This window comes from Rhinoraja longicauda, chromosome 19, assembly GCF_053455715.1.
Source record: "Rhinoraja longicauda isolate Sanriku21f chromosome 19, sRhiLon1.1, whole genome shotgun sequence".
In the NCBI taxonomy this organism is placed as follows: Eukaryota; Metazoa; Chordata; class Chondrichthyes; order Rajiformes; family Arhynchobatidae; genus Rhinoraja; species Rhinoraja longicauda.
The window spans coordinates 18,005,613-18,019,319 of NC_135971.1; the positions used below are offsets into that span (position 1 = coordinate 18,005,613).

Consider the following 13,707-nt stretch of genomic DNA (forward strand, 5'->3'; position numbering starts at 1 on the left):
CTGGATATAGAGATATAGAACAAAGACATGAAAGGTATGCAATTGTGTTTCCAATATTATACATTTTATGCACAACTCGGTTTCACTGAGCCCACGGCTAACAGTGGACTGCTACATTGATCATCGTTACTTTTTTTGCATATAATGTATACGTTCCATACCACTCTATATCGCCGTCTATATCTCTCGTTCCCTTTCCCTTGACTCTGTCTGAAGGATCTATTCTACATTTTCCTTGATCTCAATTCCCTTTGTCTTGTTTTAACACCTCACACTTCCTTATCTGTGCACCTCCTTATCTGTGTACCTCCCACTCCCCTGGCATCAGTCTGAAGAAGGGTCTCGACCCGAAACGTCACCCATTCCTTCTCTCCCGAGATGCTGCCTGACCTGCTGAGTTACTCCAGCATTTTGTGTCTATCTTTGATGGAGCTGGCCGAGCAGCCCGGAATTTCGCGGTGCAGTACCCCCACCTGCTGTTGGACGTCGGTACAGCGGATGGGGAGGCTGGGGGCGAGCAAGGGAAACACAACTTCGAGCACACAGCAGTGGAGCACAGGAACATAGTTTGGTCCACAGTGTCTGAGAGGACGATGCCTCCTTAAACCAATCTTTCGAAATGGCGCTCAAGAGTAGCGGTTGTTACCGAACTTCCAAATTCATCGGAGCACTCTCCAAGACAGACGTAAAGCCCACCATTTGACCTGTTTTTACAAAATGTTAAATAGTCAGCTCGATATAGATGACCAAATCTACACCAAACCCAAACCTATCAGCTATGGACAGGCTTTGCACTACTGTTCATTATTTTTGATTGTAATATATTCATCTTCATCTTTTTTCATTGAAGTGACCATATTTTATTAAACTGTATATATTGACTGTTGTTTGCTGTGTCTTTTTAATTTTAACTTAATTTAATGCACTTTATTCCTCGGGATTGTGGGAAACGGTATTTCGATCTTCTGTCTGTGTAAACTAACTGGAAATTGACAATAAAGTTGACTTTTGACTTGATTTTTGACTTTTGAGTGGACGAGGGCATTCGATTCAATTTGAGATACCAGCTATCAAGACAGATGTGTGTAGCAATTCATTCTTCTCTTGCACAATTAAAGCATGGAATAGTCTTCACCCTACTATAGTTACCCAACCAGATGCAACTATATTTAAGGCAGCTCTTCTTCCCCAAGAAGCCCTTCTTGCTTAAGTCCATACTCCGCCACCTCCAGTTTAAATTCCATTTGGAATAGTTTGGAGGACCAAGAACCAAGGAATACGAGGAGCTCGGCTTCACAATCACCCCAAGACGCTTTGAGAAGAATCGGGTCAGTCAACTTGTCAGACCTCGATTTTGCTGATGGCATCTTCCTGCTGACAGACCAAATTGGGGAGGCATAAGAGCTGCTCGGCAGGGTCGAGACGGAGTGCGAGAGAGTAGGCCTCCACCTCCATGCCAAGAAGGCGGAGAACGTGCCTTTCAACGGTGGCGACCATGAGCCTCTTAAGACCAGTGGCGATGGTATCTCTCAAGAAAGTGGAGGACTTCAAGTACCTGGGAGCGAGGATGCAGACCTCGGAGAATGACATCAAGGTCCGGAAAGCGTTCGCATGGAAAGCCCTTAATAACAATGGGGAAAATCTGGACGTCTCGGATGTCTAAGGGTCTCAAACTGAGATTCTTCCATCCTACTGTGGACAATATTATTGTACGGGTGTGGGGCATGGACTCTCGATCGAGCACTGTCCAAGTCTCTCGATGGTGTCTACACCCGAATGCTCAGAAAAGTTCAAAATGTCAGTTGGAGGGACAACACCACCAACGCCCAGCTCTACGGGGAGATTCCACCTGTGACCGAGAAGATCAGGTCGAGAAGGATAGGGCTCGCTGGTCATTGGCATCACCGTCCAGAATTAGACAACAGACAATAGGTGCAGGAGGAGGCCATTCGGCCCTTTGAGCCAGCACCACCATTCAATGTGATCATTCTCAATCAGTACCCCGTTCCTGCCTTCTCCCCATACCCCCTGACTCCGCTATCTTTTTAGAGCTCTATCTAGCTCTCTCTTGAAAGCATTCAAAGAGCAATTAGGCTTGTATACACTGGAATTTAGAAGGATGAGGGGGGATTTTATTGAAATGTATAAGATAATTAGGGGATTGGACACATTAGAGGCAGGAAACATGTTCCCAATGTTGGGGGAGTCCAGAACAAGGGGCCACAGTTTAAGAATAAGGGGTAGGCCATTTAGAACGGAGATGAGGAAGAACTTTTTCAGTCAGAGAGTGGTGAAGGTGTGGAATTCTCTGCCTCAGAAGGCAGTGGAGGCCAGTTCGTTGGATGCTTTCAAGAGAGAGCTGGATAGAGCTCTTAAGGATAGCGGAGTGAGGGGGTATGGGGAGAAGGCAGGAACGGGGTACTGATTGAGAGTGATCAGCCATGATCGCATTGAATGGCGGTGCTGGCTCAAAGGGCTGAATGGCCTACTCCTGCACCTATTGTCTATTGTCTAATTGGCCTCCACTGCCTTCTGAGGCAGACAATTCCACAGATTTACAACTCTCTGACTGAAAATAAATTGTCCTCATCTCTGTTCTAAATGGCCTACCTCTTAATCTTAAACTGTGTGGCCCCTGGTTCTGGAAACCCTCGACATTTGGAACATGTTTCCTGCCTCTAACGTGTCCAATCCCTTAATAATCTTATATGTTTCAATAAGATACCAGCAAACAAGGTTGTGCTGTGGGAACCCACCCATGGAAGACGGAAACAAGACAATGCTGAAGACGTTGATGGAAGATGCATATGTAGAGACAAAAGAGGAGCTTGCCAGCTGTACGGGCAACAGAGATGTGTGGGGCGTCCGTCCCCGTGCCCGTCGGAAACCAGCACCACTGTGTCGCTAATGTATTCAACGAGTTTAATTAATTAAAATTAATTAAATTAATTCCAAATGGGGAGAGGATCAAGTTTCCCCACTTTCAAACTGGGTTAGGGTTACTATATCTCACGTTCCCCTTTTTCCTGACTCTCAGTCTGAAGAAGGGTCTTGACCCAAAACGTCACCCATTCCTTCTCTCCAGAGATGCTGCCTGTCCCGCTGAGTTACTCCAATATTTTGTGTCTACCTAGGGTTACCCAAGCCATTTAGGTACGCTGTTGACACAAAAAAGGCTGCAGTAACTCAGCGGGTCAGGCAGCATCTCTGGAGAGAAGGAACAGGTGACGTTTTGGGTCGAGACCCTTCTTCAGACTGAGGCAGGGGAGAGGGAATCTAGAGACATGAAAGGGTAAGGTGTGAAAACGAAAAATCAAAGCAGACGCTGCTAAGGAAATGTAGAGTGGTTCATGAGGACGCTGGCGCTATTTGTTCGCCGCTTCTCCGTCAGGATAGTTTGTCTGTTTGTTTTTATGTCTTGACTGTTTTTGTAAAGCATTTGGAAAAGCGCTATAAAAAATAAATGTTTATTATTATTATTATTTGAGAGGATGACAAGGAGGTGTACAATCAGTAAAATTTAATCAGGACAGTGAAACTAGTTGGAGAACTAGGACGGGGGAGGGATGGAGACAGAGGGAAAGCAAGGGTTACTTGAAGTTGGAGAAGTCAATGTTCATACCGCTGGGGTGTGAGCTACCTACCCACGCGAAACATCAGGTGCTGTTCCTCCTATTTGCGCTGGGTCTCACTCTGACAGTGGAGGAGGCCCAGGACAGAAAGGTCGATGTGGGTAGACACAAAATGTTGGGGGAACACAGGCAGCATCTCTGGCGAGAAAGAATAGGTGACGTTTCAGGTCGAGACGCTTCTTCAGACTGATGTCAGGGTGGGAATGGGAGTGGGAAGTTAAAATGTTTGCCAACTGGGAGATCGCGTGGGCCTAAGTGGACCTGGTGGTGGTGTTCAACGAAAGGTAAACTGGTTACTCCAGCACTTTGTGCCCTTTTGTGTAAAGCAGAATTGGCTGTTTGTTGGGTAAGAACGAGAAGCTGGTGTGACTTGGGTGGGGGAGGGATAGAGAGAGAAGGAATGCAGGGGTTACTTGAAATTAGAGAAATCAAGTCTCACACCACTGGGCTGTAAGCTACCCAAGCGGAATATGAGATGCTATTCCTCCAATTTGCGTTTAGCCTCACGCTGGCAATGGAGGAGACCTAGACAGAAAGGTCTGTGGAGGAATAGGAAGGAAAATTAAAGTGTTTCGCTACCAGGAGATCACGTAGGTTCAGGCAGACTGAGCGATGGTGTTTAGTGAAACGATCGCCCAGTCCGTGTTCTCCAGAGATGGTGACTGACCCTCTGAGTTACTCCAGCACTTTATGTCACAGTTCCTTGTGTCTCAAATTTCAATAACCTATGGGCAGTTAACAGTGACCAATTCCAGCGGACAAATGTCATTTTAAGGGCTCCAATGAGATTTAAATCTACCACCACCCACAAATCCCTTAATTTTCCGTTCACTTAAGAGATAGCGTGGAAACAGGCCCTTCGGCACACCGAGTCCGCACTGACCAGCGATCCCCACACACTAACACTGTCCTACACACACAAGAGACAATTTGCAATTTTACCAAAGCCAATTAACCTGCAAACCTGTACGTCTTTGGAGTGTGGGAGGAAAGCGAAGCACCCGGAGGAAACCCACGCAGGCCGCGGGGAGAACGTACAAACTCCGTATGGACAGCACCCGTGGCCGGGATCGAACCTGGGTCTCTGGCGCTGTAAGGCGGGAACTTTAATGTTCAAGATTTGTATGTTTGTGTATGTTAGGGTGGTGGTACATTGGTTTAAGAAGTTCATACGAGAACTATTCAGTAATCCCACATTATTCCCTTTTCTTGCTTCCCCTCGTAATCTTTACTGCTTTGACCCCAGATTTTACCACTCACGGCAATTTTGCAATGGCCACTTAACCTACAAACCCGCACGTCTATGCGGTTTGGTGTTGAGATGCAACGCGGAGCAGGCCCTTCGGCCCATTGAGTCCGCACCGACCAGCGATCCCCGCACACGAGCACTATATGACACACACTCGGGGCAATATCCCACACACCAGCGATAATTTACAATGTTTCTTTGCCGAAGCCAATCGACCTATTTGGGGTGTGGGAGGAAACCGGAGCACCCGGAGAAAACCCACGCAGATGACAGGGAGAACATACAAACTCCACACAGACAGCAGCTGAGGTCAGGATCAATAGACAATAGGTGGAGTAGGCCATTCAATGTGATCATTGCTGATCATTCTCAATCAGTACCCCGTTCCTGCCTTCTCCCCATACCCCCTGACTCCGCTATCCTTAAGAGCTCTATCTAGCTCTCTCTTAAATGCATTCAGAGAACTGGCCTCCACTGCCTTCTGAGGCAGAGGATTCCACAGATTTGAAACTCTCTGACTGAAAAAGTTTTTCCTCATCTACGTTCTAAATGGCCTACCCCTTATTCTTAAACTGTGGCCCCTTAAACTGTGGCCCCTTATCCAACATTGGGAACATGTTTCCTGCCTCTAACGTGTCCAACCCCTTAATAATCTTATATGTTTCGATAAGATCCCCTTCATCCTTCTAAATTCCAGTGTATACAAGCCTAGTCGCTCCAGTCTTTCAACATATGACAGGCCCGCCATTCCGGGAATTAACCTAGTAAACCTACGCTGCACGCCCTCAATAGCAAGAATATCCTTCCTCAAATTTGGAGACCAAAACTGCACACAGTACTCCAGGTGCGGTCTCACTAGGGCCCTGTACAACTGCAGAAGGACCTCTTTGCTCCTATACTCAACTCCTCTTGTTATGAAGGCCAACATTCCATTGGCTTTCTTCACTGCCTGCTGTACCTGCATGCTTCCTTTCAGTGACTGATGCACTAAGACACCCAGATCTCGTTGTACGTCCCCTGTTACTAACTTGACACCATTCAGATAATATTGACACCATTCAGATCAAACCCATGTCTCTGGCGCTGTAAGGCAGCAACTCTACTGCTGCACCACGGTGCCGCTTGAATTAAAGTAAATATCATATCATATCATATCATATATCTACAGCCGGAAGCAGGCCTTTTCGGCCCTCCAAGTCCGTGCCGCCCAGTGATCCCCGTACATTAACACTATCCTACACCCACTAGGGACAATTTTTACATTTACCCAGCCAATTAACCTACATACCTGTACGTCTTTGGAGTGTGGGAGGAAACCGAAGATCTCGGAGAAAACCCACGCAGGTCACGGGGAGAACGTACAAACTCCTTACAGTGCAGCACCCGTAGTCAGGATCGAACCTGTGTCTCCGGCGCTGCATTCGCTGTAAAGCAGCAACTCTACCGCTGCGCTACTATTAAAAATATAGTGTTTTTTTTAAATAAAAAGCTGCAAAGCAGGTGTTTTTACAATAAATAATGTGTAAGATAATCTATTGAAATGAACAGAGATATCTCCTGATTGTTTTTTTATATGTATTGTGAATAAAATGTACTATTAGGGAGAAAAATCACATCAATTTACGAGCAGATTAGACATGTTTACATTATGTCAGGAAGCTGTCAAAAGCTCCATTCAAAAGGGTCAGGCAACAAGGTCATTATATAAAATTACAACGAACAAGAAGATTTTTGTTGACAACAAAACGAGGCAAGTGCTGTATCCGACTTTAGCAGTTGTAACATTTCTTCAATGAGGATCTGATGGTTGTTTGTAACGAGCTCTCTTGCGGATTTGACGCAATGGCGATCAGGAACCTCAGGTCAACAACGGGCGGGACTGGACAGGCGGCAAGGACATTTGAAAGCGGCCGAGCTCAAATGTGAAACTTGGCAGTTAGTTCTACGCAGATACAAACGCTCAGAAAAGAGGCACTTTGAAACATAAACAGCATGGGTTGTTTGCATCAAAGACGGGAGGGCGTCGGTTTGAGGTGAGAGGAACATGTTTGAAGGAGATGTGTGGGCCATGTTTTTTTTTTGCCAAGAGTGTGGTGGGCAGCACACGTTCAAAAGCAAGCTCTGTAAGACTTTGGTTCGGGCTGCAATCAGGAGTACTGCCTACAGCTCTGGTCACCCCCATTACAGGAAGGATGTGGAGGGTTTGGTGAGGATGCAGAAAAGGTTTACCAGAATGCTGCCTGGATTACATAGAAGGGCTATTTGGCCCTTCGAGCCAGCACCGCCATTCATTGTGATCATGGCTGATCATCCACAATCAGTAACCCGTGCCTGCCTTCTCCCCATATCGCTTGATTCCGCTAGCCCCTAGAGCTCTATCTAACTCTCTTTTAAATTCATCCAGTGAATTGGCTTCCACTGCCTACTGTGGTGGAGGTGAACAGGTAGCATTCGCCACTTGGAGAGGTTGAGGGGAGAACTGATAGAAGTATATAAAAATTATGAGAGGCATGGATAGGATAGACAGTATCAGCCTTCTTCCCCAGGGTGGAATTGTCAAAGACCTGAAGGCATGCCTTTAAGATGAGAGAGGTAAAGTTTAAAGATGTGTGGGGCAAGCTGAATGGAACCAGCTGCTGGAGAAGGTAGTTGAGGCAGGGACGATTGCAACGTTTCTGAAGCAAGTAGATAGGTACATGGATAGGACAGGTTTAGAGGGATATGGACCAAACGCAAGCAAATAGGACTCGCATAGATGGAACATGTTGATCGGCGTGGACAAGTTAAGCCTAAGGGCCTATTTCCATGCTGTGTGACTATAACCAACAAATATATATATTTTTTCTTGCCTCCACCCTAGTTTGAACTTGGCAAGTGTTGGACACTAAAGCGTGGAACACAAGTCCTAACACCTACGGTTTGATTCCAGTTGCGATCCGTGGGAACACGAGACAACACTGAATCGACTTCTCACATTATGGACTTAGGTTTGAGGTGACGGAACTGGATCACATTGACCTGCAGATCAGGAGATGGAGTTTAATACTGGGGAAGGTCTTGCTACAACAAATGTTGAGACCACAGCAGCTCCTGCGTACACCTTTGGTCTCCTTGGCTACGGGGGATGTATTGGTATTGGAGGCACTTCGGAGAAGGTTGCCAGGCTGAATCCTGGGATGAAGAGGTTGTCTTATGAGGAAATTTCCCCGGGATGATTGGGCTAAGCGTTTGGCGGCACTGGACCTGTATTCGCTGGAGTTTAGAAGAACCAGGGGGGACCTCATTGAAACTTGATAAAAAAAACCAGGGGGGACCTCATTGAAACTTACCGAAGAGTGAGAGGCCTGGATTGAGTGGATGTGGAGAGGATGTTTCGACTAGTGGGAGAGTCTAGGACCAGAGGGCAGAGCCTCAGAATAAAATGACCTACCTTTAGAATGGAGACAAGGAGGAATTTCTTTCATCAGCGGGTGGTGAATGTGTGAAATTCATTGCCACAGACGGCAGTGGAGGTCAAGTCAGTGGGTATTTTTAAAGCAGAGATCGATAAGATTTTTGGTTAGTGAGGGTGTCAACGGTTATGGTGAGAAGGCAGCAGAATGGGGTTGAGAGGGCAAGAGAGATGAGTCGCGATTGAATGGCGGAGTGGACTCCATGGGCCGAATGGCCTAATTCTGCCCCGATGACTCATGAACCTATGAAAGATTCAGAGGACGGGCTAGAAAACTGAGGTGGTCTTGGTGAAATGACTCAACAGGGTGGATGTTTCGTGAAGAATTTGCCTGCTCAGGGAATCGAGAACCTGGGGAATCCATTTATAATGTCAGTGCCTGCAGATTCCTTTGCTGACCACTTGAGGGCAGGACTTTCAGTGTTTTCCTTTGGTGTTCATATTTAAGTATTTTCATCAATGTATCATGATCGTTAGTGTTACCAATTGAGTTCCCTATTTAAGATCTGATGTCTAGTTTAGTTTAGAGATGCAGCGTGAAAACAGGCCCTTCGGCCCACTGAATCCACGCTGACCAGCGATCACCCCGCACACTAGTTCTATCCTGCAAACACCAGGCACAACTTACAGAATCCATTTAACCTATAAAAGACTTGTAGGTCTTTTTGGAGTGTGGGAGGAAACCGGAGCACCCGGAGAAAACACATGCACGTCACGGGGAGAACGTACAAACTCTGTACAGACAGCACCCGCGGTCTGGATCGAACCCGGGTCTCTGGTGCTGCGAGGCAGCAACTCTACCACTGCGCCACCGTGCCATTTGTCTCTGTCTTTGCACAGTAGGAAACTTATTATAGTCGCGTTTACCTTTCCTCGCATCTTTGACCACTTGCCTGATCTCTCAATCTCAATTTGGCGCGGCTGTAGAGATGCTGCATCACAGCGCCAGAGACCCGGGTTCGATCCCGACCACGGGTGCTATCTGTACGGGGTTTGTACGTTCTCCCCGTGACCCGTGTGGGTTTTCTCCGGGTGCTCCGGCTTCCTCCCGCACTCCAAAGGCGTGCAGGTTTGTAGGTTAATTGGCTTTGGTAAAAAATTGTAAATTGTCCCCAGTGTGTGTAGGATAGTGTTAGCGTGTGGGGATCGCTGGTCGGCGTGGACTCGGTTAGCCAAAGGGCCTGTTTCCCTGCCTGGTGGCAGTTATCATGACCACGATTCTAGTGAAACCCTTTGGAGATTTAACTTACTCCTGATTTCTGTGTCCTCTCTGAACTTGGCTCCATTCTGCTGTCGATAGTGTTACAGCATCTTAAACACAATGAACACACGGGTGTCAGGGGTTACGGGGGAACACAGGAGAATGGGGTTAGGAGGGAGAGATAGATCAGCCATGATTGAATGCAGAGTGGACTTGATGGGCCGAATGGCTTAATTCTGCTCCTATCACTTATGAAAACACTGACAATGCTGCCCTCAAATGATCAGCTGAGGAACTGGCAGGCACCGAGACAAGATGTGGTCTGTTTAAGGCACAGACAAGGAGGAATATATCTCCTTGGAGAGATGGGAATCTTTAGAATTCCCCAACACAAAACAGAAAACGCTGCAAACACCCGACAGGTCTGGCAGCATCTGTGGAGAGAGAAGCGTGGTTAACGTGTAGGAAGAAACCGTGGATGTTGGTTTAAACCGAAGATAGACACAAGAAGCTGGAGTAACTCAGCCGGTTAGTCCGCATCTCTGGAGAGAAGGAACAGGTGAGTCACCTATTCCTTTCCCCCAGAGTTGACCCGCTGAGTTACTCCAGCTTTTTGCGTCTAACATGGTTAATGTTTCAGGTCGAAGGTCCTTTGGTAACATAGAAAAACATAGAAAATAGGTGCAGGAGTAGGCTGTTCGTACCGTCGAGTTTACATCGCCATTCAATACGATCATGTTTGAATGGCGTATAGGTCACGCCAATATGATTGTTGGAACTGGAAAATAGAAAAACAAATAAAATGTTTACCCGCGCTCTCAATCTTGATTCTCCACAGATGCTGACCGACCTGCCAGCATTTTCTGGTTTTATTTCGGATTTCCAGCTTCTACGCTTCATTTCTTTTCGATTGTCGTTGGAATTGTCTACCCTGCAAGGCTGAATGATCCAACAACCCTCAGGTGTAGGCAGAGTTTTGCAGTCAAAAGGGCGACTGGGATACTTGGGGTTACTTAGATTTTTGCTGTCCTCCCCCACCCCTGTGCACGTGACAATAAACTGAGCTGAACTGGGAAGGGGACTTCAAGGGGTGAGTTCAGCTCAAGTGGGGTAAGCTGGAGGGGTTGATCCCGGTTCCGATATATCTTAAGTGGGAATACTACATGGGTATGTCTCTTTCCTTCGAACTGTTCACTAAGTGACCAGGGTTACAGGGTTACAGGGCTACATAGGAAGACATGCAGACTAGACAGTGGCCCAAGGGGCTTTACACGCGTGGATGGGAGCCTCTGGTAATCGCTCGCACTGACGTTCTCGTTAGTTCCATCCTCGCTCCCGTCTCCACCTTACGACATCCGTTTCATGGCTCCCTGTGCATGGAAAAAGAGCGGGGGGGGGGAATGGGATGAATTTTAATTGCAGTACTTTACCACAGATAAGCAGCGGGAAGGGGTAGTGTGTTTAGTTTAGAGATACAGCGCGGAAACAGGCCCTTTCGGCCCGCGCCGACCAGCGATCACCCGCACATTAACACTATCCTACACCCACCAGGGACAATTTTTACATTTCCCAAGCCAATTAACCTACAAACCTGCACGTCTTTGGAGTGTGGGAGGAAACCGAAGATCTCGAAGAAAACCCACATAGGTCACATGCAGACAGCACCCGTAGTCGGGATGGAACCCGGGTCTCTGGCGGTGCATTCGCTGTGAGGCAGCAACTCTACCACTGCGCCACCGTGCCATCCCAATGTGTGTGACACATTGCCGCACCCAGTCACAAAGGGGGAAGGGAGAGTGTGCGGCACACTGACTCACCCAGTCCCAGAGTGGGAAAGGATAGTGTGTGACACACTGACTCACCCAGTCCCAGAGGGGGAAAGGATAGTGTGTGACACACCGACTCACCCAGTCCCAGAGGGGGAAAAGGATAGTATGTGAGACACTGACGCGTCCAATCCCAGAGGGGGAACGGATAGTGTGTGACACACCGACTCACCCAGTCCCAGAGGGGGAAAGGATAGTATGTGACACACTGACGTGTCCAATCCCAGAGGTGTGGGGGGACCGCTGAGAACTATGGGGGACCACATTGGAATATGCTTAAGATGGTTTGTATTAAAATGGGATACTTGCAACTTTGTTGGCGCCCATTCGGTGGTGATTCCTTGCATACCTTGGGTACGCAAAACAAAGAATATCACCGCGATTTGTAAAACTGCGACAATAAAGGACCATTCATAGTCATAGTGAGTCAGCGTGGAAACACGCCCAACTTGCCCACAATGGCCAACATGACCGATCTACATTAGTCCCACCTGCCCATGTTTGGTCCATATCCCTCCAAACCTGTCCTATCCATGTACCCGTCCAACTGTTTCTTAAAAGTTGGGATAGTCCCCGCCTCAACTACCTCCTCCGGCAGCTCGTTCCATACACCCACCACCTGTTGTGTGAAAAAGTTACCCCTCAGATTCTTATTAAATCTTTCCCCCTTCACCTTGAACAGATACGTAGAATTAGAGGAAAAGAGAAGTAAACGGAAAGAGAGGCAACATCCAAAGCCCGACCTGACATCTGGAACTACCTGTCCTAAATGCCGAAGAACTTTCAAAGCCAAGATTGGACTCATAAGCAAAGGTACTAGAGGAACAAGATGGACCACTCCGTTGAAATCGCCTATACTGAAGTGTAGTACGCAAAGGAGCGGGAAGTCCGCCATTTTAGTAGGCAAAACCCGCTGTTCGCTATGTCTCTTGTAGTGTAATCAGTGTTTTGGGGGAACAGTATGTGTGATGATACCATTAAAATGCAGAATATATCTCATCTATCAATTCACAGGTTTTTTGTTATTTTTCTGTTTAAATGTTTCTGCAGGTTTCTGCCTACTAAAATGGCCGCCGTGACATACTACGGTTTTTAGGGTCGAGTGGTCTATCATGCTCCTCTAGTATCTTTGCACATAAGCCACCTGAGAGTTCATACAAACAACGGAACGTAGACATCATCCTCGACTTCGAGGGAGAGCCACGAGGATGTCCTCTGGTCCTCCATTGACCTGCTCTGGGCAAGAGGCTAGGTGCATCTGCCCGATCGATTCCATTCATTGAATCTTTGGTTCATTGAATGATTGAACGATGGATTCATTGGCACAAGGCCCCGGCCATCACCAGCCAGGCTCCCGACCTTCCCTGGGCTTCTCTCTCACCTGGGAGATGCTAACTCCGGTGAGCCTCTCCACGGTTTCGGGCAGCCTGGCCATGATGTCGAGGACCTCTCCGCTCAACTTGGCGGCTCCCACTTCGCTGTTGCCGCTGCTCACCATGGTGATCTTCTTCACCTTGGAGAAGGGCTTGCTAATCTCGGCGGCCACCTGGAAAGGCAAGGGCCAGTGAAGAGTTTACTGCAGATATGGGCACTATATATCTATAGACTAAAACTCTCGTTTGTTATCTTGTTTGTGACTGAACTTCAGCCAAAACGGTACACGATAGCGCGACAATTTTAGGCCCACCTTACTCACCGTTGTCACTTTAGTGATAATGCAAGTAGTTTCATTGAAATCGGTGTTACATTTTTTAAGTTATTCACATTTTAAAGTTTAAAAGGAGGGGAGGGGGAGGAGGGAGGGGGGAGTGGGTGAGAAGGGAGAGGGTGGTTGAGGAGAGAGGGGAGGGGAGGAGGGGAGGGTGCTCCACCAATGCAGCAGAGGTTTGGGCCCAACGGGTCCACTTTGTCCAGTATAGAGATACAGCTCGGAAACAGGCCCTTTTGGCCCCACTGGGTCCGCGCCGACCAGCGATCCCCGCACATTAACACTACCCTATCTATACCCACTAGGATCAACTTTTACATTTACCAAGCCAATTAACCTATAAACCCGTACATCTTTGGAGTGTGGGAGGAAACCAAAGATCTCGGAGAAAACCCATGCAGGTCATGGGGAGAACGCACAAACTCCGTACAGACGGCAGCATTAGTCGGGATCGAACCCGGGTCTCCGGCGCTGCATTCGCTACAAGGCAGCAACTCTCCCGTTACGCCACCGTGCCGCCCCGACTGAGGAAGGATGTGCTGGCTCTGGAGAGGGTCCAGAGGAGGTTTCCAAGAACGATCCCAGGAAGGAGTAGGTTAACCTATGATGAACGTTTGTCGAAACTGGGCCTGTACTCGCT

At 47.7% G+C, this 13,707-nt stretch overlaps 1 protein-coding gene and 1 long non-coding RNA gene across 2 annotated transcripts in view; one reads left to right on the forward strand and one right to left on the reverse strand.

The window, feature by feature from the left end:
* LOC144603184 (uncharacterized) overlaps positions 1-13,707 on the forward strand; it is a 497,022-nt gene that overhangs the window by 64,179 nt on the left and 419,136 nt on the right. The window lies entirely within an intron of this gene.
* The window catches only part of LOC144603174 (flotillin-1-like), a 57,932-nt gene continuing 53,565 nt past the window's right edge, over positions 9,341-13,707 (reverse strand). The window contains exons 12-13 of the mRNA XM_078416342.1: positions 12,741-12,905; positions 9,341-10,903 (exon numbers count right to left, since the gene is read on the reverse strand). Of these exons, the coding sequence (XP_078272468.1) occupies positions 10,880-10,903; positions 12,741-12,905 (189 nt within the window). The 3' untranslated portion in view covers positions 9,341-10,879. The remainder of the gene's footprint in view (positions 10,904-12,740; positions 12,906-13,707) is intronic.